Source organism: Triplophysa dalaica, chromosome 15 (assembly GCF_015846415.1).
Source record: "Triplophysa dalaica isolate WHDGS20190420 chromosome 15, ASM1584641v1, whole genome shotgun sequence".
In the NCBI taxonomy this organism is placed as follows: domain Eukaryota; kingdom Metazoa; phylum Chordata; class Actinopteri; order Cypriniformes; family Nemacheilidae; genus Triplophysa; species Triplophysa dalaica.
This window is the reverse complement of record NC_079556.1, coordinates 16983869-17008970: the sequence shown is the minus strand read 5'-3', so window position 1 is coordinate 17008970 and position 25102 is coordinate 16983869. Positions and strand designations below refer to the sequence as shown.

General features: G+C 36.2%; 3 protein-coding genes across 6 annotated transcripts; 2 read left to right on the top strand and 1 right to left on the bottom strand.

The window, feature by feature from the left end:
• Positions 1-5357: 5357 nt before the first annotated feature.
• On the bottom strand, positions 5358-12802 carry LOC130436920 (calpain-1 catalytic subunit-like). Its single transcript, XM_056767958.1, has 13 exons — positions 12711-12802; positions 11586-11819; positions 11229-11304; positions 10942-11060; positions 10714-10847; positions 10313-10487; positions 10077-10151; positions 9595-9680; positions 8970-9044; positions 7012-7157; positions 6760-6926; positions 6608-6619; positions 5358-6422 (listed from the first exon to the last, which is right to left on the bottom strand). Exons 2-13 carry the CDS (start codon positions 11802-11804, stop codon positions 6207-6209), a joined length of 1500 nt encoding a protein of 499 aa, XP_056623936.1. The 5' UTR covers positions 11805-11819; positions 12711-12802; the 3' UTR covers positions 5358-6206.
• Positions 12803-15101: 2299 nt separating this feature from the next.
• Positions 15102-17288, top strand: vcpkmt (valosin containing protein lysine (K) methyltransferase). The gene is made up of 5 exons (XM_056768796.1): positions 15102-15396; positions 15533-15646; positions 16363-16435; positions 16558-16677; positions 16809-17288. Exons 1-5 carry the CDS (start codon positions 15140-15142, stop codon positions 16914-16916), a joined length of 672 nt encoding a protein of 223 aa, XP_056624774.1. The 5' UTR covers positions 15102-15139; the 3' UTR covers positions 16917-17288.
• A 151-nt stretch (positions 17289-17439) lies between these two features.
• Positions 17440-24562, top strand: LOC130437411 (calpain-1 catalytic subunit-like). Of its 4 annotated transcripts, none has more exons than XM_056768793.1 (14): positions 17440-18212; positions 18310-18373; positions 18487-18750; positions 19491-19563; positions 20172-20290; positions 20669-20802; positions 21014-21188; positions 21355-21429; positions 21997-22082; positions 22498-22572; positions 22655-22815; positions 23074-23240; positions 23347-23358; positions 23515-24562. In XM_056768793.1, exons 3-14 carry the CDS (start codon positions 18514-18516, stop codon positions 23752-23754), a joined length of 1554 nt encoding a protein of 517 aa, XP_056624771.1. In that variant the 5' UTR covers positions 17440-18212; positions 18310-18373; positions 18487-18513; the 3' UTR covers positions 23755-24562. The 4 variants fall into 4 exon arrangements, with proteins under 4 accessions (XP_056624771.1, XP_056624769.1, XP_056624772.1 ...); XM_056768791.1 differs by having other exon boundaries at positions 18305-18373; XM_056768794.1 differs by having other exon boundaries at positions 17440-18216; positions 18305-18373.
• The last annotated feature ends 540 nt before the right edge of the window (positions 24563-25102 follow it).

Below are 25102 nucleotides of genomic sequence, written 5' to 3'. Positions count from 1 at the left end.
CGAGAAACGCATCTTTGATAGGTGAAGTTATTGTTCTACCATATTTATAACAAGGAGTTTGATTTGCAGTTGTAGGCCAGTGAAGCAAACATAATACCAGATAAAGATCCGAAATGTCTTCACACTGCTGAAGGATTTTAACATTGTCCACATTTATACTGTAAAACAGTATTAAATCTAAAGTATGATTATATAGTTGCGTGGGTCCTGACACATGTTGACCAACGCCCATGGAGTTGAGAGTGTCTGTGAAAGCCATTCCTAAGGCATCTGTATCATTATCTACATGGATGTTAAAGTCACCAACGACAAGGACTCTATCTGCGGCCAGTATTAGTTCTGATTCTTTAATAAAATCTGTGTGGTGCTCTGGAGGCCTATATACAATAGCTATGATACCTTAAAAAAGGTTTTATCCTTAGTATTAGGTGTTGATACATGAAGTACCATGACTTCTAAATTATTTTATTTAGAGTTAGACTGCTGGGAGATGCTAAAAGAGTTATTGTAATGTGCATCCACACCTCCCCCTCTGCCTTTTAGACGAGGCTCATGTTTATAATAATAATCTTGGATGGACAGATTCATTTAAAGTAATATAATCATCTGTTTTTTGCCATGTTTCTGTCAAACAGAGCACGTCTATTTTATGATCTGTTATCATGTCGTTTACAAAAAGTTATTTATTAGAGAGAGATCTAACATTTAGCAATCCGAGTCGAAACAATTGATTATTTGTATTTTGTTTATTAAATTACTTTCAAGAGGTTTACGCATAATTTTATGTTTGCTAATCCGGTGGACAGACAAAGTCTCTATTTAATAATAAGAAACTACTCAAGAACCACCATCTTGCTCCTTAAAAGCATAATGCCTGATCAGTATTAAAACCTCCAGGAAGAAAAAGCAAAAATTTAAGCTTTCCTGAAAAAATGTGCGGTCACACTAGTTTATTCTATAACACATCGAGCACATGATTATTCTGAGACCAAGATCATAAAAGACCTTTAAAATAAAGCGTTTTTACTTTCTAAGTCTCTAAAGAGCTATGGTGACAAGGTTAGACTGCACATACGTTAAACACTGAAATTCTCTCTCTGAAAGCAATTATCAGTAGCTGCGGAATTAATCAGCTGACAGTTCATTCAAACTCTTGTACAAAAACAAACATATAAATGACACTCCTTGGAATGTTCCTATGTAATTCTATTGAGACAACAAAGCAAAGACCATGTCGTAAGATCATTCTATCAATTGTTTTTGGATTCCCGTCTGGTTTGAATTACGTTCAACATAAACGTTTCTTAAGGCGTGTCGAGCGTCATAATAGTGGAAATTATGACAGTTGGCTGTGTGTTGAATTTGTTGTGAAACCTCTTCAATGCAATTGATTTTAGTGTTTCAATGAGCTATTACAGTAAATTATGATGATTTAGGGAAAGAGATATTTAATAAGATAAAAAATAGTATTTAAAAAGAATGAATGTAATGTTACATTCTAATATTATTGTTCAACAAGGTTCTATAACAGGGAAATCAAGTGGTATAGAGAAGATTTCAGAGTGTTTAGATTTACTAATTAAACAATAAGCAAAGCGAAAGAAAGAAAGTTGAAATAAGACACAATTAGACAATATTTAACCAAAATGATCAAAATTCGTGTGCCAGATTCTATGCACACATGCAGCGTCCTAGGTGAATGGCGTCATCTGGGCTCTTTCTTAATCATATCAGACAGCACTATCCCTACTACCTCTACAACAGATACAGTATCTCACAGAAGGGAACACCCCTCACATTTTTGTAAATATTTTATTATATCATTTCATGTGACAACACTGAAGAAATAACACTTTGCTACACTGTAAAGTAGTGAGTGTTCAGCTTGTATAATAGTGTAAAATTGCTGTCCCCTTAAAGTAAATCAACAAACAGCCATTAATGTCTAAACCACGGGCAATAAAAGTTAGTACACTCCTAAGTGAAAATCTCCAAGTTGGCCCAATTACTAATTTTCCCTCCCTGATGTCATGTGATTCCTTAATGTTACAAGGTCTCAGGTGTGAATGGGGAGCAAGTGTGTTAAATTTGGTGTTATCTATCTCACTGGTCAATGGAAGTTTAACATGGCACTACATGGCAAAGAACTCTCTGAGGATCTGAATTTTTTTGCTCTACATAAAGATGGCTTAGGCTATTGGAAGATTGGCAAGATCCTACAACTGAGCTGCAGCATGGTGTCCAAGACCATACAGCGGTTTAACAGGACTGGTTCCAGTCAGAACAGGCATCGCCATGGTCGACTAAAGACCCCTGGTTATCAGATGTTCTCCGTGAGCATCGCGCCTCTCTCAGGTCTGCTGAGAGAAAGTGGCGCAAATCAAAAGAACCCACTGACCTCTCTCTCTACCAGTCTATTCTCTCTTCCTTCTCTGCGGATGTCTCCTCTGCGAAAACCCAATACTACCACACTAAAATCAACAACTCTCCTGACCCTCGTATGCTCTTTAAAACCTTTTCTGCTCTCCTTTGCCCGCCTACCCCCTCACCCCCATCAGACTTAACAGCTGACGACTTTGCATCGTTCTTTGTAAAGAAAACGAGCACCATCAGCAATCAATTATCTGCGCCACCGCCTATGGACCACAGTCAATCCCTAGACACATGCTTGTTCCCCTCGTTCTCTCTCCTATCTGAAGAGGAAGTTTCCAAGGTAATTTCTTCTAACCACCCGACTACCTGCCCTCTAGATCCCATCCCCACCCATCTTCTCCAGGACATCTCTCCATCGGTTGTCCCCTCTCTGACTCACATTATCAACTCGTCTCTCACCACGGGCACATTTCCTACACTCTTCAAAGAGGCCCTTATTACCCCACTACTAAAGAAGCCTACTCTTAACCCTGCACTGTTAGAAAACTACAGACCGGTATCCCTACTTCCCTTCGCTGCTAAAAGTCTAGAACGTGTTGTATGTAACCAGCTCTCATCCTTCCTCACTCAGAACAACCTCCTGGACAGCAACCAGTCTGGGTTCAAGAGCGGTCATTCCACTGAGACTGCGCTGCTCTCTGTTATTGAAGCCCTGAGACTGGAAAGAGCTTCCTCTAACTCATCTTTTCTCATCCTACTGGATCTATCTGCCGCCTTTGACACTGTTAACCATCACATCCTCCTGTCCACTCTCAAGGCTATGGGGGTCTCCGGAATGGTGCTACAATGGTTCAGGTCTAACCTCTCGGGTAGGTCATTTAGAGTATCTTGGAGGGGTGAGGTGTCTGAGTCCCAACATCTCGACACAGGTGTCCCTCAGGGCTCAGTGCTTGGTCCGTTGCTATTCTCTGTATACATGACATCCCTTGGCTCTGTCATTAGGAAACATGGCTTTTCCTATCACTGCTATGCGGATGATACACAACTCTACCTGTCTTGTCGTCCAGATGATCCGACTGTTTCTGCACGCATCTCAGCCTGCCTAGCCGACATCTCGCTCTGGATGAACGGCCATCACCTACAGCTGAATCTTTCAAAAACAGAACTGCTTGTAATCCCGGCTAATACAAAGACTGATCACAACCTTTCCATTCAACTGGGCTCATCAACCATCACACCTTCCAGAAAGGCACGAAACCTAGGAGTGGTGATTGATGATCAGCTCAACTTCACGGATCAAGTTGCAAGCACCGCCTGGTCCTGTAGATTCATCCTCTACAATATCAGGAAAATTAGACCCTTCCTATCAGAGCATGCTACGCAAGTCCTAGTGCAGGCTCTAGTCCTGTCCAGACTGGACTACTGCAATGCGCTACTGGGTGGACTTCCAGCTTGCACAATGAAACCTCTACAGATGATCCAGAATGCTGCAGCAAGAGTTATCTTTAATGAACCGAAGAGAGCACACGTCGCTCCTCTTCTCATTAAGTTAGATTGGCTCCCTATAGTCGCTCGCATCAAATTCAAGACTCTGCTCCTGGCCTACAAGACCACCACTGGTTCGGCACCACCTTATCTTCGCTCCCTAATACATACATATGTACCCGCCAGATCCCTACGCTCTGCAAACGAACGCTGTCTTGTGGTGCCATCCCATAATGGTAAAAAATCTCTCTCGCGCACCTTCTCCGGATCTGTTCCACCTATGTGGAATGATCTCCCCGCTGCTACAAGATCTGCAGATTCTGTAGCCATCTTTAAGAAACACCTGAAAACACATCTCTTCCGCCAACATCTTACTGATCTGTTCTGACTCTATTTTCTTTTCTTCTCTTTTCTTCTCTAACCATTAAAAAAAAAAAAAAAAATAGTATGAATGAATGATTCTGTATACTGTGTTAGGCTATATGAGACCAGTCTTCTTTTTGATTGCACTTATGCTTTTGTTGTACTTGTGCTGTCCCAATTGCTTCCATTACCTACCCCACTTGTAAGTCGCTTTGGATAAAAGCGTCTGCTAAATTACTAAATGTAAATGTAAATGTAAAGAAGTTGAGTGAACATGCTCAGCGTCATAATCAGAGGTTATCGCTGGGAAATAGAAGTATGAGTGCTGCCAGCATTGCAGCAGAGGTAGATTGGGTGTGGGGTCAGTCTGTAAGTGCTCAGACCGTACGCCGTGCACTGCATCAAATTGATCTGCAAGGCTGCCGTCCCAGAAGCAAGCCTCTTGTGAAGATGATACACAAGCATGCCCGGAAACAGTTTTCTCAAGACAAGCAGACTAAGGATATGGATTACTTAAACCATGTAATGTGGTCTGATGAGAACATTTTGGTTCAGATGGTGAGGAGTACAAAGACAAGTTTGTCTTGCCTACAGTCAAGCATGGTGGTGGTGGTGTCCTGTTCTGGTGCTGCATGAGTGCTGCCGGCACTGGGGAGCTACAGTTCATTGAGGGAACCATGAATGCGAACATGCACCTTGACATACTGAAGCAGAGCATGATTCCCTCCCTTCGGAGACTGGGCCACAGGGCAGTATTCCAACACGATAACGGCCCCAAAAGAAGCTGAGGTTAAAGGTGATCGACTGACCAAGCATGTCTCCAGACCTGAACCCTATTGAGCATCTGTGGAGCATCCTCAAATGGAAGGTGGAGGAGTGCAAGGTCTCTTACATCCATCAGCTCCATGATGTTGTCATGAGGGGCATACTCACTCACTGTGAAATACTTTACATAACTAATGCAAAATCAACTTCTGGCTGAGACTAGCTTTGAATCAAGAGTTTGGTCCTAAATGTATGTTAAAGCATGTAGTTAGTGCAAATGAAACCAACTGAGTGAAATATTAAAAGAGTCATATGAATCTTTTATCAGAAAAAAAACATGAAAAATATTTAATTGTACAGAATTTTCGGGATTTCTCATGTTTTATTTTTTAAATATGGTAAAAAAAACTATGCAAAATACAGCATATTTACAAGAAAAACAGATAAAACATGTAATTTTACAGGGAATTCCTTTTTTGATTTCTGGCAGCCCAGCTGATGAAAATGTTTGCTTTTTACAGGACTTTTTTACAGTTTTTATTTATAATTCGGTCAAAAACACCTTAAAATTAAAGAATTTTTTTACAAGAAATACAGGGAAACGTCATTTTATCAGTAATCAGGGAATTTTCTATTTTATTTCTGGTACCCCAGCTGCCAGCAATTTCTGTTTTTTACAGTTTATTTTTGAAAATACAGTCATGTAAAATTACAGAAAAAGACAGCAAATTTACAAATTCATTCTACAGGAAAATAAAATTGTATGATTCATGATTGGTGCACCAACTGCCAAAAAATATATTTTTTACGAGATTTTTACGTAGACTGCATTATGAAAAAAAACAACTTTTACAAAGACGTTTAGACATAAATAACAAACAGCAGTTCTAGCATTAAAATGGAAGCTGGTTCCTCCAGAAAGGAACAAAATGGGTGAACGTTTAAAATCCTTTGACTGTATGGTTCTTTCAGGAAGCCAAAATGGTTCTTTTATGGGTTCTAAGTGAAGAGCCTTTTGTGGCCCCTTTTTTTCTTCAGGGTGTAACTCACAAAATGAAAACACACAACTTACATAAGAACTAACATTATACGTATTTACATATCAAATGCATCACACATCTGGGACTGTATTTTGACAGTTTTCACCTCATTAAATATAAAACAATCGTTTTTACCAAAGATAACCCGAAAACATCTTCTTGCTCTCTTTCCTATGAAAACTATAATCGTTTTTTACATTGATGCTTTGTGAAAACAGATAGGACAAAGGACGCCATTTCACCCGGACTTATTGTGCTCGGTACAATCAGGTACTCTCCGGGTTGCAGACTGAAGAACTTCATCACCTCTCTCAAATTTGAAAACGTGTCAGTCTTTGCCACAGGACTTCTACGCCTGAAGAATGAACTTGAATACTTCCCACCATCATTTTTTATCTAAATGAGAATAAGAATTCATCACATGAGCTTCTATGAACTAGCATTTACATTTACATTTATTCATTTGGCAGACGCTTTTTTTGGAGAGCATATAGACATTTTGTCAACATGCTAAACAGTACCGATTGTTTACAAATCTTAATTATTTTCATTATTTTTGTTGTGAATAAATTTTTACTTGCCTCTGGTGGTATCTGTGAAAGTAAACACAATAACATTAAAAATATGTATGTAGAGCATGTACAACATACTTCACACTACACACTACAATTTATACTGCACACAAATATGCCTTTAATTTCTAAATATGGAAAACTGATCTAGTCAAACTGACCTTATAAACAGAGAATCCTATATACAGGTGGGAAAGCTGTTTTCTGTGTCTGTTCTCTTGGTTCTGCATGAGAGACACCAGTATGTTTTCACGACACTCCCCACCAGCACAGTCCTCACTGGGCTTCTCAATCCTTACACGAAACTGAGGATTTTTCCAGATGGTCCCTTCAAGCATATGCAATTTCAGTCACTTTTATCTGTTAACCTTAACATAAAAAACAGTTGCTATTTTGATCAGGAGTATATGTACATATGCCACCAGCGGTCTCAGCGGTCCATTGGCCGATATGGTATTGGGAGCTCCAAGAACATTTAGAAGAGCCATTCAGAAAATCAGGAGAGGTAGAGCAGATATCCATGGTTTTAAAGCTTTTGGTGTAATCTTCCATTGACATCCTGCAATAAATATTTGTCTTACTGAATATACTTCAAGTTAAGTTAGGGTGACCACCTGCTAATAAGCCCAAGGGGGGACAAGGGGTGTGTTTCTGAGGGACAATGTGGGACACTGCCTGGCGCGGCGGTGCCCCCACCCCCCGGACAGACTCACTGATAGTGGTTTACCCATGTCTAGCACATACCACCTAATATGGTATATTAATAATGCCCTATTCCCCTAAACATGTGTAATAGCTGATGTATGCTCATGAATAGGCCAGCCAATGTATATTTTTTTTAAATAAAGATTCACAATATTTTGAACATTCAATGAATTGACAAATGCACTTCCACTTACGATTTACTTTAGCTATTTCATTTTCCCAGTCTTTCTTGAACCCACACCTTCTCTTTTTAATTAATGGCTCAGACCAGTGGCGTTGCTAGGCCCTTTTTAGGGGAGCTAAAGTTCTAGCTCAGCCCCCCCCCCCCCCTAAAATATTGTGTGTAATGTAATCTGTACAAGAATTCGAGATCGCTTTATAGGCCCCTTTAAAACTCATATTATGAAAACGGCGTTAGGCTGCGTAATTTAGCGCATTCTTCAGTTCACACAGTAGCACATTGGAGTTAGCATAATTAGCAGAGTAACTTTACATGGTGTGTTCATTAACATGACATCTGCATTTTTGCCATTCTTTGTTTTTAAATGCATTCTAATATGATGTGGAAGCGATACAAGACCCATTCCCTTCAACTGTTTAAAAGTTTTATGTGCGTTCACCCCTCGTTAACTATCTGTTAACTTTACCTCAAGCCAAATGAAAGCACTAAACACCAATGACGGCATACCTCGACGATCAAGATGATATTGTAGCGCACAGAAAGTGTCATTAATGATGATGTGCTATAGTTATAGAGAGTCGACGGTAGTTTTGACAGCTACAGAAAGAGGACGGGCAGATAAGAGTTACTGTAGTTCAGCCCGGTGCGGCAGTGTTATTCATTGTTCTGAGTTCAGAGGAAATAAAAGTGTACAGAAGCTCTATGTCGTTTTCAGACGCTTCAGTATTTTTATCATTCATTGAAAACATATTGTGGAGGTAATAGATGAACACACAGTCATGCAGAGAGAGTGACAGCGCTAGTGCTAATCAGAATGAATGGCAGAGAAACATATTAAGTTATTTTTACTAAATAATGATTCAGCAGTTGATTGTGATATTTATTTCATGGACGGTGGCTGTTGTTGTCACTTTGAAATATAAATGTTGCAGATTGACCGATTAGGCTAATGTGATATTCATTTGAACAACAATAACTTGTATTTATGCTTTTCTGCATATTCTTTATTAATTATTTATTTTAGTAACGTATACAATATATGGTTATTAGAGTGTGGCTCTCTCTCTATATATATCCTCATTGGAGGCTGAGCCCCCCTAATATTGAAAACCTAGAATCGCCCCTGGCTCAGACTCAGTCTCTTTCTCCATTTTGCAAAATTGGAGCGCGCATCTAAAAGTTCCTTTCCAGTGTGTGAATGTGCGCGCGCTGTCATGACAACATCCGAACAACCTAGTCAGCAGTTCAACTGAGGGGTGGGTGTGGCAACAGTAGCGTGCTGAACTGTCAAGTAATGTTCGTTTGGCTGCCTGGGGCTCGATGATATAGAGCGACAAACTTTTTTTTGAGCAAGCATTGATTATGCGTGACACGGTCTCAATTTGCGGGACGCATGAATTGGGCTTCAAACGCTGTGCGCGCACGCGCTACGCGGGACGGGTGGTCACCCTAAGTTAAGTTAATTTGAAAACTGTTCAAGCTTACCAGAATTCCCCATTGTCAGCCACAGAAAGGCAGTTTTTGCTGTCATTTGCACTCACTGTCTTCCACAAAGGTGATCTGAAAACGATTTTCCAAAAATTTACATTTTACAAAGGTGTTTCAGGAATGTCAATTGGGAAAAGACTCCAGGTCAGAAGACAACACCACCAATTTCTTTTATAACAGCAAATCTAAAACCCAGATATGTGAATGTCAATTGAATTATGTACATGTAATGCAAATGTTGTCCTCTGTATACTATGGACCCATACTATAAATGCTATTATTTTAATGTTGTATTGCCTGTGGCGTTCCAGTACATGTATGAATCAAGTAAAGTCTTAAATGCATAGAAAAGAGTCGAAAAGCTGTACATTTTGGTGATTATTCATTGCAAACTACTAAGATCCTCATTTATTCCTTTCTACATTTTTACATTGTTTATGTAAAGGTGTTCCAGGCATGTCAGGTTAGATTCAAAACATGTCCCAGCTGGCTTAGAAAACCCTTAAGATGTGGAGGTCTCAAAATTAGGATAATGAATGGATTGGTAATGAAGACTTTTTCCTGCAACTTCATGTGTGTATTTCTTCTTGTGAAGATGCTGCCAAATGCATGAAGATCTTACATGTCACTCCAGTTCCCTGTCCATTCACCCATTCCCCATGGGTTGAACATCCTCACCAGTCTAACTTGCTGATCTTTAGTTGTTACCTGTTAAACATATCCATAGTATCATTTAGAGTGCAGTCATGTAAGGCTTGTTTGCACAACATTGGAAGAGTGAAGCACATTCACAAACACTCAAATAAGAATCGGTATACAGTATATGCCTACTGTGTGTGAACAAAAATGTGTCCAGCTAGCATGAAGCACAATATTAAAAAATTGAGCTCTCATGATATGAGTATTTCTACATCATAATCATCACAATAAATCACCAAAGCGATATTATTAATATGTTGATTTTGAAATAAATGAATTTTTTTTACAAAAAATAATGGTATGAGTCAAATTGATCTGTAATTTTTCTGGCAAATGAATCACTAACGAAATATGTAGGGATACACAGAGATGGAGAGCTGTCAAAAGTTGAGGTTTACATCTTACCTGATAAACACCTGTCACTGTGTAGGCATGACCCTCAACTATGCCATTAGGTAACACTGTGTTTTGAGATGTTGCCTAATAGTATATAAATAAAAACACGAAAAAGCAGAGTGATATATTTTTGAGGCAGGGGATGCAGTACCTTTAAACATAAGGAAAATTATCTGCATGTCAGTACTGTCATTTACTATGTCAACCTTCAATCAAATCTGACAGACAGGATGAAGTCTGCTTACCCCTTGAGGTGTGCTGCACCCCATGAGAGTTTTTGACTTGAATGCACTTTCCATCATATTCCACAAATAAGCAGGTGCTACTTTTAAGTCAAAGTGTATGTGCACCCCTCCAGTGAAGTCAAGGAGAGCCTCAGATACACATCCACCATGTAAGTCAGCAAAAGATCCGCATACTCTGTAAAGGAAATTCATATTACAGTATATTAATGACAGAATGTCAAATATTATGTACTAAACTTGTCCTTGCAGTCACTTTCACATAAAATAACATGCTTTCCATGTTTGTAAATCGAGTCAAATGTCAAAAATATGTGGGAAATTTGTAAAATAAAACAGTAAATTCCATGAAATTATAGTTTTTTATGCATAAAAATGCATATAATGGATGTTATGGCACCTACTTTGCATACGCTTTCTCCAGTAAGGCAGGCCAAAACTCAGTAATAATTTTGGAACTCAGAAAAATAAGATTGTTGTTAATTGTTGGAAGTTGGTCGTCGATGACAACATCAATCCACTTCCCGAACCGCCAGAACTGATCAACAAAGACACACAGAAATTCAAAGTGTATGTCAAGAAGTGAAATTATGACGAAGGAAACTAAAGAAAATCATGAAAGAGGTTTTCACCCTAAAATGAAATATTCCGGCATAACCCTTGCTGAATGACTGTTCAGCTGGAATGACTTGGTCCATAATATCCTTCTGAGAACTAACAGCCCCGATTGAGGCTAAAAACCAGCAGTCTCCTTAACACATAAAAGAACATGATTATGCTTCTGCACAATATTTTACTGTTTTTACGTCACATGTATTATTATTGCTTCTGAACTGGAGGATGCAGGAAAATTGCAATTGTTGAATTGTAAAAATAGCAATTATAGTGTCATATTAACCAGACATTGATGTAGGCCTACCTAATTTAGATCCCTGGGCATAGTCAAATCTGGACACTTCATCCACAACTAGACATGGTCGGTTCAACACAATTTCCTTAAAATGGAGAAACATCGAATCACTTGAAATGACGGGTATAAAAAAAAGAGTAGAGAGAATGTAGTGCATGCTACAGCACACGTGAAACACTGTGTGATTTTTCAATATTGTCATGCTTTTGTTCAAAGCCATCAGTTTTTTTATCATGTTGAACAGCAAACTTCATGTTTTGTATATGTGCCCTTCAGTCCATTTTTTTTTAAATCTTAGAGAAACACTTAATGGAAGAAAACTTGGGCAAAGCAATGCAGAAACACTTCTAAACAGTCTTTACATACTGATGGTCTTTTCCATTTGATTTGTGCCATATCCTCTTCGGACAGCAGCCCTTTGCCAATAGAGCTGCTATTTGCAGGGAAAGACTCATCAATGAACTGCTGTTTTTTGGAGAGGAGGCTTTGGTGCAATGTCTGGTAGTCTTGATCCAGGAACTTTAGTGGGTTGTTTAAGGAACCCACGACATCTTCATGTGTTTTGGTAACATCAGGGGGAGGCATTTTTTGCGGAGGACCCTTTTATAAAGACATAAATACGCATAGTTTTACATTTCTATGTTACCCAAAGATAATCCGCCCCTCTGTGGCTATAGTGAGTATCATTACGATAATAGTTTAGGCCTTGTTCTTTTTGGTGGTTGGTTAATAATCAAGTTATCTTATTATTTGTCTTATTATTTGTCAGTCTGAATGATGAAAAAATCCACACACTGATGTAAAGTACCACAAATTAAATTTTAAGTAATTATACAAACTCACTTACATACGCATGCATGCCCCGCACGCACGCTCACACACCCAGATATATTATATAAGGTGCCCTATAAATTGACCCCATCCATTTAGTCAGCATAAATTAAAGAACTATTTAAAATAAATCAATTTTTATGAGTTAAACATAGAGAGAAAAATTAAGAACGGACATACGCACATATACACACTGAACAAACATGTGATAAAATGCAACAACTCGAGTGGAACAGAAATTAGGAGATGTTTTGCAAGCAAACATTTTCATTTAGTAAACTTGAAAGTGTCATTGGATTGGTGATAATAGGAATTTATGGGTTTTGTAATGACGATAACAGTAATAAGACCTTATCAGATGCTTCATAAGTATTAACAACAAAATAGATATCAAAAAAATATTGTAATCCAAACCAAAATTAATCTCATGCTTTTCTCAATACACATTGTTTTAAAGTAGCTATAGTGAAGCTACAAGATAAATATTCCACAATATTTCTCTATTTTATTTTGTAATTATATATTAATTTTATATTTACATAATTATATATTATGTTAAACATGTTATAGAGGTAGACTAGACACACATTTTCATAATTATGTCATCCTTATAAAGCATTTGAACATTTCCAGTAAACATATATTTTTAGCGTACTTTACCTTCACGCTCCAATGTATAAAAACCACAGAAAGTTCCTCTGTACAAGAATAAATTATCACTATGTGTCTTGTTAAATACTCTTTATATTCTGCTCTACACTTCTTTTAAGACATCTCCAGTGTTTTTAAAACCCCACCCTCTTTTCAAAGTTTCTGCACACACCCATTGACATTGAATAGCAATTCAAAAACTATAAAGACTATTGGTGTGGCTTCATTATATGGTGTTACACGCATAAAAAATGTCAGTCTATGAACAAATCTTCTATTTTAAAAAAGGGAAATTAACAATCAGTATGGATGTGACGAAAAAATGAAATTTTTTTTGGGAGACGACAAACTTTGTAGGATTCCTGTGAAATAAAATGTACAATCCTGAAGCAATAATACTCAATGAATGGAGAAGGGATGCCTCTTTTTAGAACATAAAATAGTCACTTTATATGCATTTTCATGTGTCCATTTATGAGGAATATGTAGCGTTATGGATGTGACAATGTTTAAAATGGCACTTACCTTACTATGAAAAATCACGCACTAAAAATAAAACAAATGCTTTACAAATTTAAAGAAAGATCTCACATGGGTATTTGAACCATCAAATGTTCAAATCTGTGCTTTTACCAAAGTAAAAACCGTTGGTAAAAATAATGTCATGGTATGGTTGACATTTTTACGGAATTGCCCAACCACAATACCATTACCTCAACATCCACGATGTCAATATTATGATGATTCATTAAACGATATTCTTTGACTCATCATTCCAGCTGAATGATTGAAACAAATACCATTACTTCATCTGAAACTACTCGAAGAACCACCATCTTGCTCTTTGAAAGCATGACAAAGTGTTTTCACTTTCTTAGTCTCTAAAACGCTATGGTGCCAAGGTAAGACATACATTAAACACTGAAATTCTCTCTCTGATAGTATTTATCAGTAGCTGTGGAGTTAATCGGCTGACAGTTCATTCAAACTCTTATACATATACAAACATATAAATGACACTCCTTGGAATGTTCTTATGATATTCTGGTGAGACAACAAATTAAAGACCATGTTGTGAGATCATTCTCTCAATTGTTCTAGATTCCCGTCAGTTTGAATAACGTTCAACAGAAACGTTTATTAAGGCGTGTCGAGCGTCACAATGTATAGTCGAAATTGTGACAGTTGGCTGTATCTAGAATTTTTTTGCTATCTATATTTGTGTGCTAGATTGTGTGCACACACGCACCAATGTCAAGGTAACATTTTGAGAAGAGAAAACCCATACACGAAACAATAATAAATATATTTAGTCCACTTTACTTATAGATTACTCTTAGGATGTACAGAGACTTTCAACCAGCATTCAGTATTAAATGTTATGGGAAGAATAACTTACAGTACAGTGCAATAAAGCATTTAATAGTTCAGCTTGCTGAAAAAGAAAGAAGAAACACAGAAACAGTCAAGCGTGTATCTTGTAGTACACACATTTTTGATAGACAAAGGTTTTTTTATTTTTTTATTAATGATTAATATAACTCACAAATGCACTGTAATTATACAATATAAACAAAGAAATATATCAAATAAGAGAAAGATGAATAACAATATACCAAATTTAACAAGAATACAAAATGTAAAAGAAGAAATAACAAATAATATACGAAGATATCTTACTTGGGATACAGAACACTTTTAACACACAAAATTATGCTCTTAACCTTTTTATTATTTTTGCCATAAAACCAAAATTACACATTCAAAACCGTCATATATTACTTTCTGCCATACTGATCTTGATTTTTATTTTAAAGCCATATTAAATATAAAAACAAAGAATAAGAAACTTGAAAAAAACAGTTTTGAAGCTTTTTAGACACAGGTTTGTTAAAATTTTTCGTGCAATAACTCTGTAAACTACGTGCAATAATAAAGTGCAATTTTAAATATATCCTGCAGATAATACAATATCTATACAACTTTTTCTGTAAATTGTATTTCATCTTGCTGTACATAACACATACCTTTTACTACAATAGTCTATTCTTATTTTACTTTACTTTTTTACTTGTACATATTTACATACACACATAACTTTACTCTCTATAGATTTACTCTACGTTTATTGTTTTGTATTTCTTATTTTTGTATACCCATAGGCCCTTATTTAAATCATCTGTGTAACTGTATTCTATTGCTTGATGGTCTCTGTGTGTTGTTGCTGAATCTGTGTACTGGATGCCCCTGTCAGCAAAACAAATTCCTTGTATGTGCAAACATGCTTGCCAATAAAGCTCATTCTGATTCTGATTCTGATTAGCAAGCTGTAGTTGTTCTCCTTGTGTACTTCCCACCCCACGCCAATAGGTGGCAAAAGTGCACTCTAAACTGTTTTGCCAAACGCCATAAACACAAGAGAAGTAGGAGAAGAAATCATGGCGGCAGATGAGGAGCTGGAGGATTATTTTGTTAGAGAGATAGAGAAAAACAATGGATCTGTTTTAAGAATGTATCAGTGCAGTAAAGGAGATGTGGGCTGTGTAGTATGGGACGCTGCTATTGTTTTATCAAAATATTTGGAAACGCAACAGTTTTACAATGTTGAGTCTGATGCTAGTACATGGTCAGCCAAAACCATTATTGAACTGGGCGCAGGAACAGGACTCGTGGGTCTCGTGGCTGCCACTCTAGGGTGAGTGTAATAAATTATGTTCAAAGCGAATACTATTGTGTCAGCATGTGTAAATAAGCGTAAAGCTCAAATTTTGTGTTCATTTTATGCTCGAACATTCTGACTGTTATTTAAACTGATCAATGTGCACCTGTAGGGCTAATGTCACAGTAACAGACCTGGAAGACCTGCAACATCTTCTACGACTGAACATTAGGAAGAATCAAGGACTCATCCGTACAGGCTCAATTACTGCCAAGGTACTAAAATGGTTTGTACTAACTTTCATCCTACAGGATATTTTTTTAAAGTCATAAATTATATTTTTCATTCTATTCGTTTATTTGTGCGTCCTTGAGCTTTTCCTGATACCTATTCTGGCTGCTCAGTAGTGTAGAAACAATGAGAACGTTTGGAAATCATAAATCATTTTAATTTAAGGAAATCTTCTTTGTTTTAGCAGTCACTTAAGTTGTGGCAGGAGTATATTGAATCATAAATAGTATTTACATTTATTATTTGGGCAGACACTCTTATTTTGTCAACACACTAAAGAGTACTGTTAGTTTACAAGGCCATGCTACTACATTTTTGAAAGTTGTGAAGGATGCTCCAGTTCGGGTGGAGCCTGGTGGTTCGTTCCACCACAGGGGAACCGAATGAGTAAAGGTTATTGTAAGTGATTTGGTGCCTCACTGCGATGGAACAACCAGGCGTTGCTCTTTTTCAGACCGAAGATGACCGGACGGATGTAGATTAATTGGATTAGGGTATATTTGTACAAATTAGTTTGCTGAAACAAAACGTTAAAGCAGTTAAAAGTTGATTGGTGGTTGGTTCTTCTTCCTAAGTGGTTGATACATCCCTAGGCTTGGCTAAACTATCTAAGCTAACATAACTAAAACATGAGACACATACTTGGAGCTGTTTTATATATATATATTTATATTTTTTGTTTTATTTATTTGTAATGCCTTTCTTTTATAGGGGAAAAAATGTGGAAGACTTCCTACCTCATCCTCATTACATTCTGATGGCTGACTGTATCTACTATGAGCAGGTATATAGCAGAACAATACATTTTCCCTAAAAAAGTTATTTATTAACATAAAATGCCTTGTAATGTTACCCATACTCTTATAGTTAGCTTCACAGTAGATACTAGAATGAACTTTGTTTCAGTCTGTAGAGCCTCTAGCGGAGACTCTGAAACTCCTCGCTGGGCCTGAGACACACATCATCTGCTGCTATGAGCAACGCACTGTTGGTGTCAATCCTGAGATAGAAAAGAGATTCTTTGAGGTAAGAGATTCAAAACGGTTACAGAGCTGTCAGTGAACTTGATCCATACAATTTAAAAAGAGCCAACGTAAGTGTCTTTTAAGGTTAAATATGCTGTTCTTGTTTTCCTGTTCCATGATCGTGTGTAACAGTTACTTCTGCAAGACTTCCAGTCAGAAGAGGTCCCACTAGAAAAACAAGACTCAGAGTTTAGCAGTCCTGACATTCATCTCCTTCATCTGCGACGCAAAGCAATCTAAAAGCCTTCAGAGTTGTTTTATATTTGATAGAGAAAATATATCAAAGGGTTGATTGTTATGTGGGTCAGGTTTTAGTCAGCCTGTTTTTCTTATCATTGGTATTTCTTACCATTTTTTTTTTTAAATTTTTCTCGCCTTTCATAACTGGAACCTGCCTAACCCTGTTTTCACGTGATTGTTATGTGGTGGAGGGAGGTTACTCAAGCCTTGTCAGAAAAACAAATGTACTGTAAGTGATTTAAGGGGATATGTCTATACATGCACACGCAGGTTTATAACGACTACATTTAAACAATTTTGCGGTATATGTTGCTTAAAGTTGATTTAAAACTGTTCTGTCAATGCTATTTAATAAAATGCCTTGCAAACTGACCTGTTATTATCTTTGTACCCTTTTGGAGCTGTTTCATCTTTCGAGTTGCACAAAACGACTATTGCCTCTTTGCAATTGTCAAGAAACACTTTGGCTTAAATGTGACTGTGTTTTCTAACTAACATCATCCTTAAAGGGACATTATGTAATAATAAAGCTTTGATCTTTTAAAATTTAGTAAATAAGGCCAAGTCCAAGTGGTCAACTGATATTGTTTTGTGCAATAAAACTTGCAAATAAAATATTTTCAAAATTCAGAATCATTCTTTCCAAAAAATCTTGAAAGATCTATGTCTTTCATTTACAGCAATAAATATCAATTTTTGTCATATGTGAGTCCATAAATTCCAACTAAAGATATTCTTTGTGGTTTACTGTTTTCTACACAATATAAAGAACATAATGTGTAAATATAACCTTAATATCTTTAATATTGATTGAGTAAGGTCATCTCGAAGGTTGAAATAGCGATAGTGATATTAATGGTTGAAATGAATTCTCCTTACTTGAACTCCATGACTTTAGTCTGAATTTTACAGACAGGGTCACAAATATTCTTAAAGTACTTTGCTGTAATAAGTTTATGATGAAGATCATTGTGGACGGCATATGGCCTTTTTCTTACTGATACCTTAGCCTCGGTTGATCTCTGACTTTGACTTCCCAGTTCTTGCAGATTGTAACTTTCAACACTGGAGCATCATCAAAGCGATATGTGGCAGGATTCTGACAAGTGTTACGCAATTTTAAAGGTGGGAGGTATTTGAAAGTCGCTTTGTGCAATGGCATGTCTTTACAGTGACGTTCATGAAAAACAAAGCTCTTCACTGCACCCTCCCTGAATGCAGCAAATCTGCCTGAACATGGAATTCGTAAGCCTAAGGCAGGAGAAGAAAACTGTTTAGTATATCAAGACCTCTTATGTAGGTTGGCTCTCAATGTTTCCGTTGTATCCTTTAAGGTAAATTTTTCTAATATCTTTAAATATTTTAACAAGTCTCTATGTATTTCTCAGCGCAGCTGTCAAAATATCAAAACAAAAGGACATAACACTGCCCAACAAGTCAAACAAGTCTGAAGTCTGGTGGGTTGTAAAATAAACAGCTTAACACTTGTTTAAACATATTTCATGATTTTTGTGTTTAATTTTTTTTTTAATATCAAGCAGTGTTCTTTGTGTATATGCTTTGTCTTAAGGAAAGAGATTTTGTTCAGTGAAGAAAAATGCCTCCAACTCAAGTGACCAAAAAACCCCGTATTGAACGCACCACTAAAGGTTATGTGGGTTCTCTCACCTTTCCTGTGAAATTCCTGGATCAGGACTATCAGGAGTTGCACCAGAATTGCCAGGTCAATAAAAAGAAATATGACGATCAGAAGTTCCCTCCCGAAAGGAGCTCCATTGATCCGTGGAGGAAGCTTAAATTGAATCAGGACAAAATCAAGTGGTTGAGACCATCTGTAAGTTACCTGTACTGAATTCTCATCTTGGTACAAATGTTAATTAATGTTCTTTCCAAGTGCATTATAAAGAAAATACATTTTAGTTTGCAAAGAATCTTGCTTTGGAGGAACAGATGTTTTCATGAAGCTTGTCTGAAAAGGTTTGCTTGTCACATTTCCCAACAAGTTCAATAGGGGTTTTGGTGTCTTATCAGTAGACATAATTCAAGTGAAGTCATGTCTAATCGTATAGTGCTTGTCACAAAACAGTTTGTTTAAAAAGCAGCTTTGGAGAAAACCATACTCTGTTTCAAATGCTGCTGAGTAGTGGCAGCTGTACAGTAGTTGCATAAATAATGTTATGAGAATACGGTACAACTATATGAAATTATTATTTAATGAATTAAACTAAATTATGAAATGTATGCTCTATCAGGACAACAAAAAAGTTCAAGGATGTTTTGATGTTGCATGGTGTTTCACGCATGCAGCATCAAAACTGGGTTTATCCTAACACGATTCTATAGGCAAAAAGTTGTACCCTTAATTTGTTTGTTTAAAGATGCTGTAAGATTCTCTGATAAGCAATGGACAAGTAAACCTACTGGGTTTGTCTTTTAGACCCTGTGAGCAAGCTAAGACATCTGTGAAAAAACTATGCACAGGAAGATTAAGATCTACTGAACATATTCTTTTAATTACATTGCAGTTCTAAAATCTTAAAATAATCAAAATATATGTTATTTATTCTTCTTTAGCAAATAGTGACAGACCCTCAGCTAATTGTAAAGGGGGTTTCGAGGTTTGACTATGCCCAAGGATCCTATTTAGGTAAGTTTATATGTGTATTTATGTACGTAGTCCCTTAGCAATATGAAAAATATGAAACTATGAAATCCACTGATTGAAGATTTTAAGACAAATATATTTGACACAAATATTGTTTAATAATTAGTTTAAAATAAGAAAATTGTGTTTTGTCATTGTTCAATGTATTATTCTAATTGTATTTACATATCCATGTATTAGGGTCAATGACGTGTTTTTGTCCAAATTCTTTATTTTCCTAAAAAGAATTTGAATAAATACATGTCATATATCAAATGGATCTACAATATGTCCTTTATAAGAAACCCTTTTCATTTTATTGAAATTCAATAGATTTTTTGAGTTTTGGTGTTTGAAAGACCAAAAATGTCAGGTGGTGCGACCGTCCGAACATACAAACAGAGAACAAAACTGAGAAATAAATGTTAATTTTCTCAATAAAATTCTTAATAAAATATTTTGGCATGATTTTATGTTAAATTTCTTATATATGAGGGGAAAAATACTCAGTGCTAAATACATTAAATGTATATTATTTTAAATTAATATATGGTCGCACCACTTGACATTTTCTTATTTGTCATTGACCCATTAACATTTGTTCTGCTTAGGGAACTGCTGGTTTCTTGCTTCAGTTGGAGCTTTAACCTTCCAGAAGGATATATTGAAACAGGTCATGCCAGCTGGCCAGTCATTCGCTAAGAACTATTCGGGGATATTTCACTTCAGAGTGAGTTCTTTGGTCATTATTGTCTCATAAGTGTAGGGGAAACTGAGAGTAGTTGTCACAACAAGCCTTGGTAACTAAACCAAATATCCAAGTCAATTTTGTGGTTTCGTAAACTGTGTAATTTTATAAAAATTGTCCAGGGAACAAAAATGTGCAATTTCTTATCTTTGTAATGCCTGTAAAAGCGAACACAGTAAAGCAATATTGGTTTAGTGGCAGGTGTAAACTATGTTATGAAGCTCGATTTTGAATGAGGAATGGAAGGTTTTTCGTTCCTTGATATGGTCCTTTAGATTTAAATAATTATTCAGAAACTTTTAAGCCCATTATAATTTTATGTTAGAATGAATTACCGTTCTACTTAAATGATTCCAACAGTTCTGGCGTTTTGGGAAATGGATTGATGTGGTGATTGATGATAAACTGCCAACAATTGACGGCAAACTCATTTTTGTTCATTCAAAAACATCCAATGAGTTTTGGCCCGCTTTGCTGGAGAAAGCTTATGCCAAGTAAGTACCAGTAGCCCATGTTCTTGTAAAATTAAAGCAATAAATTCTATGAAGAATTTCTACACTGAACATATTCAACCTTTTAACACAATGAATGTGATAACAATTGTCGCAGAATCTTTCAGGAATTTAAGACTGCGAACAGCATGTCTGGTTTATATGCACATCTTTTCCACTAGCATGTTCTTGACTAGAATAATGACTTTTATAGGGTGTGTGGCTCCTATGCTGACACACATGCTGGTTTAGTGTCAGAGGCCCTCAAGGACTTTACTGGTGGGGTGCATTTGCGTTTTGAGCTGAAAACAGCTCCTTCTAACTTGTGGGAACTGATGGATCGAGCAGCCAAAGCAAAAGCACTGATAGGGTGTGGCACTCCTCAGGGGGTAAGCATGCACTCAACTTGAACCTTTCGTTACGGATTTTTATTGTGTTAAACTGAATCACTGTTATGCATGTTAGATTATGCATTAAATAATAAATAATAATATACAGTAAATCAATATTTTTGCTGGATGCATCACTAATAATCTGTTTTTTCGACAAAATCAGAAAACGTCTGCGAACACAGTATTACCTAATGGCATAGTTGAGGGTCATGCATATACGGTGACAGGGGTTTTCAAGGTAAATCTGCACAAAATTCAACAAATTTCAAATCAGATTAGCATCAGATTATATATCAATACTGGGGAACAAAACAGTTTCTTCAAGGCCATTTATAATATCTGCCTACAGATCTTTTAAACATGCCATTTTCTCAAAGCTCTGAATCATACAATGTTGTCCTGCCTTTTTGAATACATAATAAATTTTTGATAATATAATTTCTATCGTAATTTCTAGCATTAAGATGTATTGTTGTATGGCAATACTTTTTTATAATTAATTATTATCCCACAGGGTTCATAATTTGGGAATTATCGATTTAGCTTCGGGATTTAGATGATTTCGAAAAATATTTTTTTTTATAAATTAATTTCTTGTTAATCCAGGAAATAAATTAATTTCTTGTTGATCCAGGAAAATTCCTTGAAAAAACACATTGATGATTACACTGACCAACACTAAATTTCTTTACTTTTGAGGGGAGCTCTTTTAAATTTATATTGCCCATCAAAGACTTACAATAGGCTAGTAAGAATTCTATCATTATTTTAAACTAAAAGTGTAATGCCACAATATAAATTACAGGTAACATACCAAGGACAACCAGTAAACCTGGTGAGAGTGTTAAACCCATGGGGACATGGTGAGTGGACCGGTGATTGGAGTGACAGGTATGAGCCCCTGTCATATAGACTTGACAAGTCTGTATATAAAATGACTATTTAAAATGTCCTTTTTTAATTAATTTCTTATACAAATTTCTTATAAAAATTATATTTAAAACTCTCTAGTCTTTAAATCAGACTAATCTTAAAAAGTTCCCATGCATTTTTTCTTTTTGATTATGTTTTTCTAAGTGTACTACTATATTATGACATGAAGAAAAAGCCAAAACAGAAAAAAATGTATTGCATTTTATAATCTCTTACAAGCAAAGGATTCACATTGTTTAAGATTGGCGCTACATTTGGCGCCGAAGAACGCTCTCCTTCCAGGAGCAGAACAGAACACCCCATATAACTACAAGATTGAAGTGTTCTATTAATTATATATATTTTTTCTATTTACATAATTTGCATCATCCAGATCCTTGTTGTGGAACCAAGTGAGTGAAAAGGAGAGAACCAGGTGCCGTTCATTGGCCAATGACGGGGAGTTCTGGTGAGGATTGACTATTGTTTCAGATATGACTACTTTCCGTGTGAACTTTCCATGTGTTGCACTGACACATATTTTACTGTAGGATATCAATGGAGGATTTTACCAAACGCTTTGAAGACATGGATATTTGTTGCCTCGAACCTGATTTTTTGGGTGGCTCCTCGAAATGTCACTGGACGTCCACTTACTATAATGGCAGCTGGGAGGCTGGAACAACAGCTGGTGGATGCATGAATCATCAAGGTATCCAATATCAAATGTTTAGGTCGCGGTAAAAATGAACACATTGTTTAGCAATCTAATGTGTGGTCTTTTAATCAAAAGTGAACCATTTCATCTACTTAAAATGTGAAATTAAAAAAAGCTTTTAGGAAATGTCTGCTAGCTTTGAAGTCATCTATACGCCATAGTTTCCCTTAAAAGTTGACAAGTCAACTAACAATGTATACTTCCCAACAACAAAGATTAATTTTGTATTTTTATTCATTGGATGTGTTATAGACACCTTCTGGACAAACCCACAGTTTAGGTTTAGGATTGAAGAGCTTGATGAGGACTGTGCTGGTGGAAATTGCCCTGAAAACATACTGGTGTGTCTCATGCAGATCCATGAAAAGAAAAACAGAAGTCTTGTGTCTAACCACTCCATTGGCTTCTGTGTTTTTCCGGTCAGTATTAAAATAGAGTCTAATGAATCTGAAAAGGTCACAGAATACGTGATACAAAATAATTTATGATGATATGCTAATTATTTTTCTTATTATATTTTTACAGGTACCAACAGGGGCAAGTAAAATATACATAATGAACACTGACTCAATTTATTGTCTTGATGATTTTTAAAGTGTTTAAAACTAAGTTTTTTGCTGTGTGAATAATTTAGTTACACAATATAATTACAACAGTTGCTTCAATAGAGGTTTCTATTTTACTCTCATTTAGGTGAAAGATGAGGTAGGGAAATTCCCAGCCAAGTTCTTTACTCGCATACGACCTGTGGCAGATTCTGAGAGCTTTATCAATGCAAGAGAAGTGATGAGTTTCTTCAAGCTTGACCCAGGGGAGTATATCATCATACCGTCCACTTTCAACCCTAATGAAAGTGCCACATTTCAGCTATCAGTCTTCTCAAAAAGTGAATCTCACGAGAGAAATAAGAAACTTGTGATGACATATGTATGAGGTCATTATTAACGGCCAATCAGCGAGACTAATATGCAGTCATGTATGTGTTGTGTGCTATTTACTGTACATTGTTTAACTTCCATTATAGATGAAGCCTTACACAGTGCAAGGTTTCATCTATCTTTTTGTTTTGTTTGATCCTTGGCTTCGTTCTTGTTTTACGGTAAATTTCACAAATTCTGTCAAAAAAAAGATTTGATCATATTCAACAGGCAAATCTTTGACTATTATTTACTCTTTATAACTCTTTAACCATCCTACTCAAAATGCATGTGGGGAAAACCAAACTGTGCTGGTTATGTTTATGATTGCTTTTCTTTTTTTCTTTTTATGTAGTCTTTTAGTTGAAATTGTTAGTAATTTGTAAACTGTGTAACAGTTTTTAAAAGTTAATCAAGTCATTGTGGTAAATTTGTGTTTGGCTTATGTATAGTCAGTCATTTGTGAGGTATGACCTCACTTCACTGTTACATTTACATTTACTGTTTTAAATGGCATTTCACAATAATCTCCTCTCGCTATGTTCTAACAAATGTTATCGAACAACATAATAAAAAGAACTTTCCAGAGTCACAACAAAGTGGTCACGAATAGCAAAATAACAATTAGCACACAATTTATTTCTATAATAATTATCATTGGTAAAAAAGAGATGTATGTATTTGGCAGCGGCTTTTACCTAAATGTACAATATAGGCATTTTATACAGTGGTCAATCCCAGAAATTCAAACCTAAGAACTTGGAGTTGTTATCACCACTTATTAACAATGGAACAATATGAGACCAGTCACAGTTATTGGTTAAAATCGCATAACACATAGAAAAATGAAAAACAATGTATTGTGCAGAGAAAACTGTAAATTACAGTATAGATCAAATAAATCAATTAACTTTTATGAAGCTGGCACTTTATTCGTGTCCAAATTTACATATACCAATTTCTAAGTAAATGTATTATTTGTCACATACATAATATATCTGCATTGTATACATTAATATAAATGTAAGAAATATGAAAAGTAATAATTATAAGTGCAAACAGGGTGTTTGCAATATAGAGTTTTATCTATACCTTTTACTGCTTTTCTGGTGTACATGTCTGCATTTGGTACAGCACATCTGATCTGTGTTCTAGTTCTGCCAACTTTTTGTCCCAGCCAGCTGCAGAGTCCCCTGTAAGTGCATTGTGATGACCTTGAGGTGACATAACAGTCCCGGCCAAAGAACGTCTTAGCATTTTTTTAAAAACATTATTAAAGATGAATTAAACACTTTGTATGTGTTGCATATAGTTGTTGAGTTATAAACTGAAGCTCAGCTTTCAACTAAGGCTCAACTTATTAA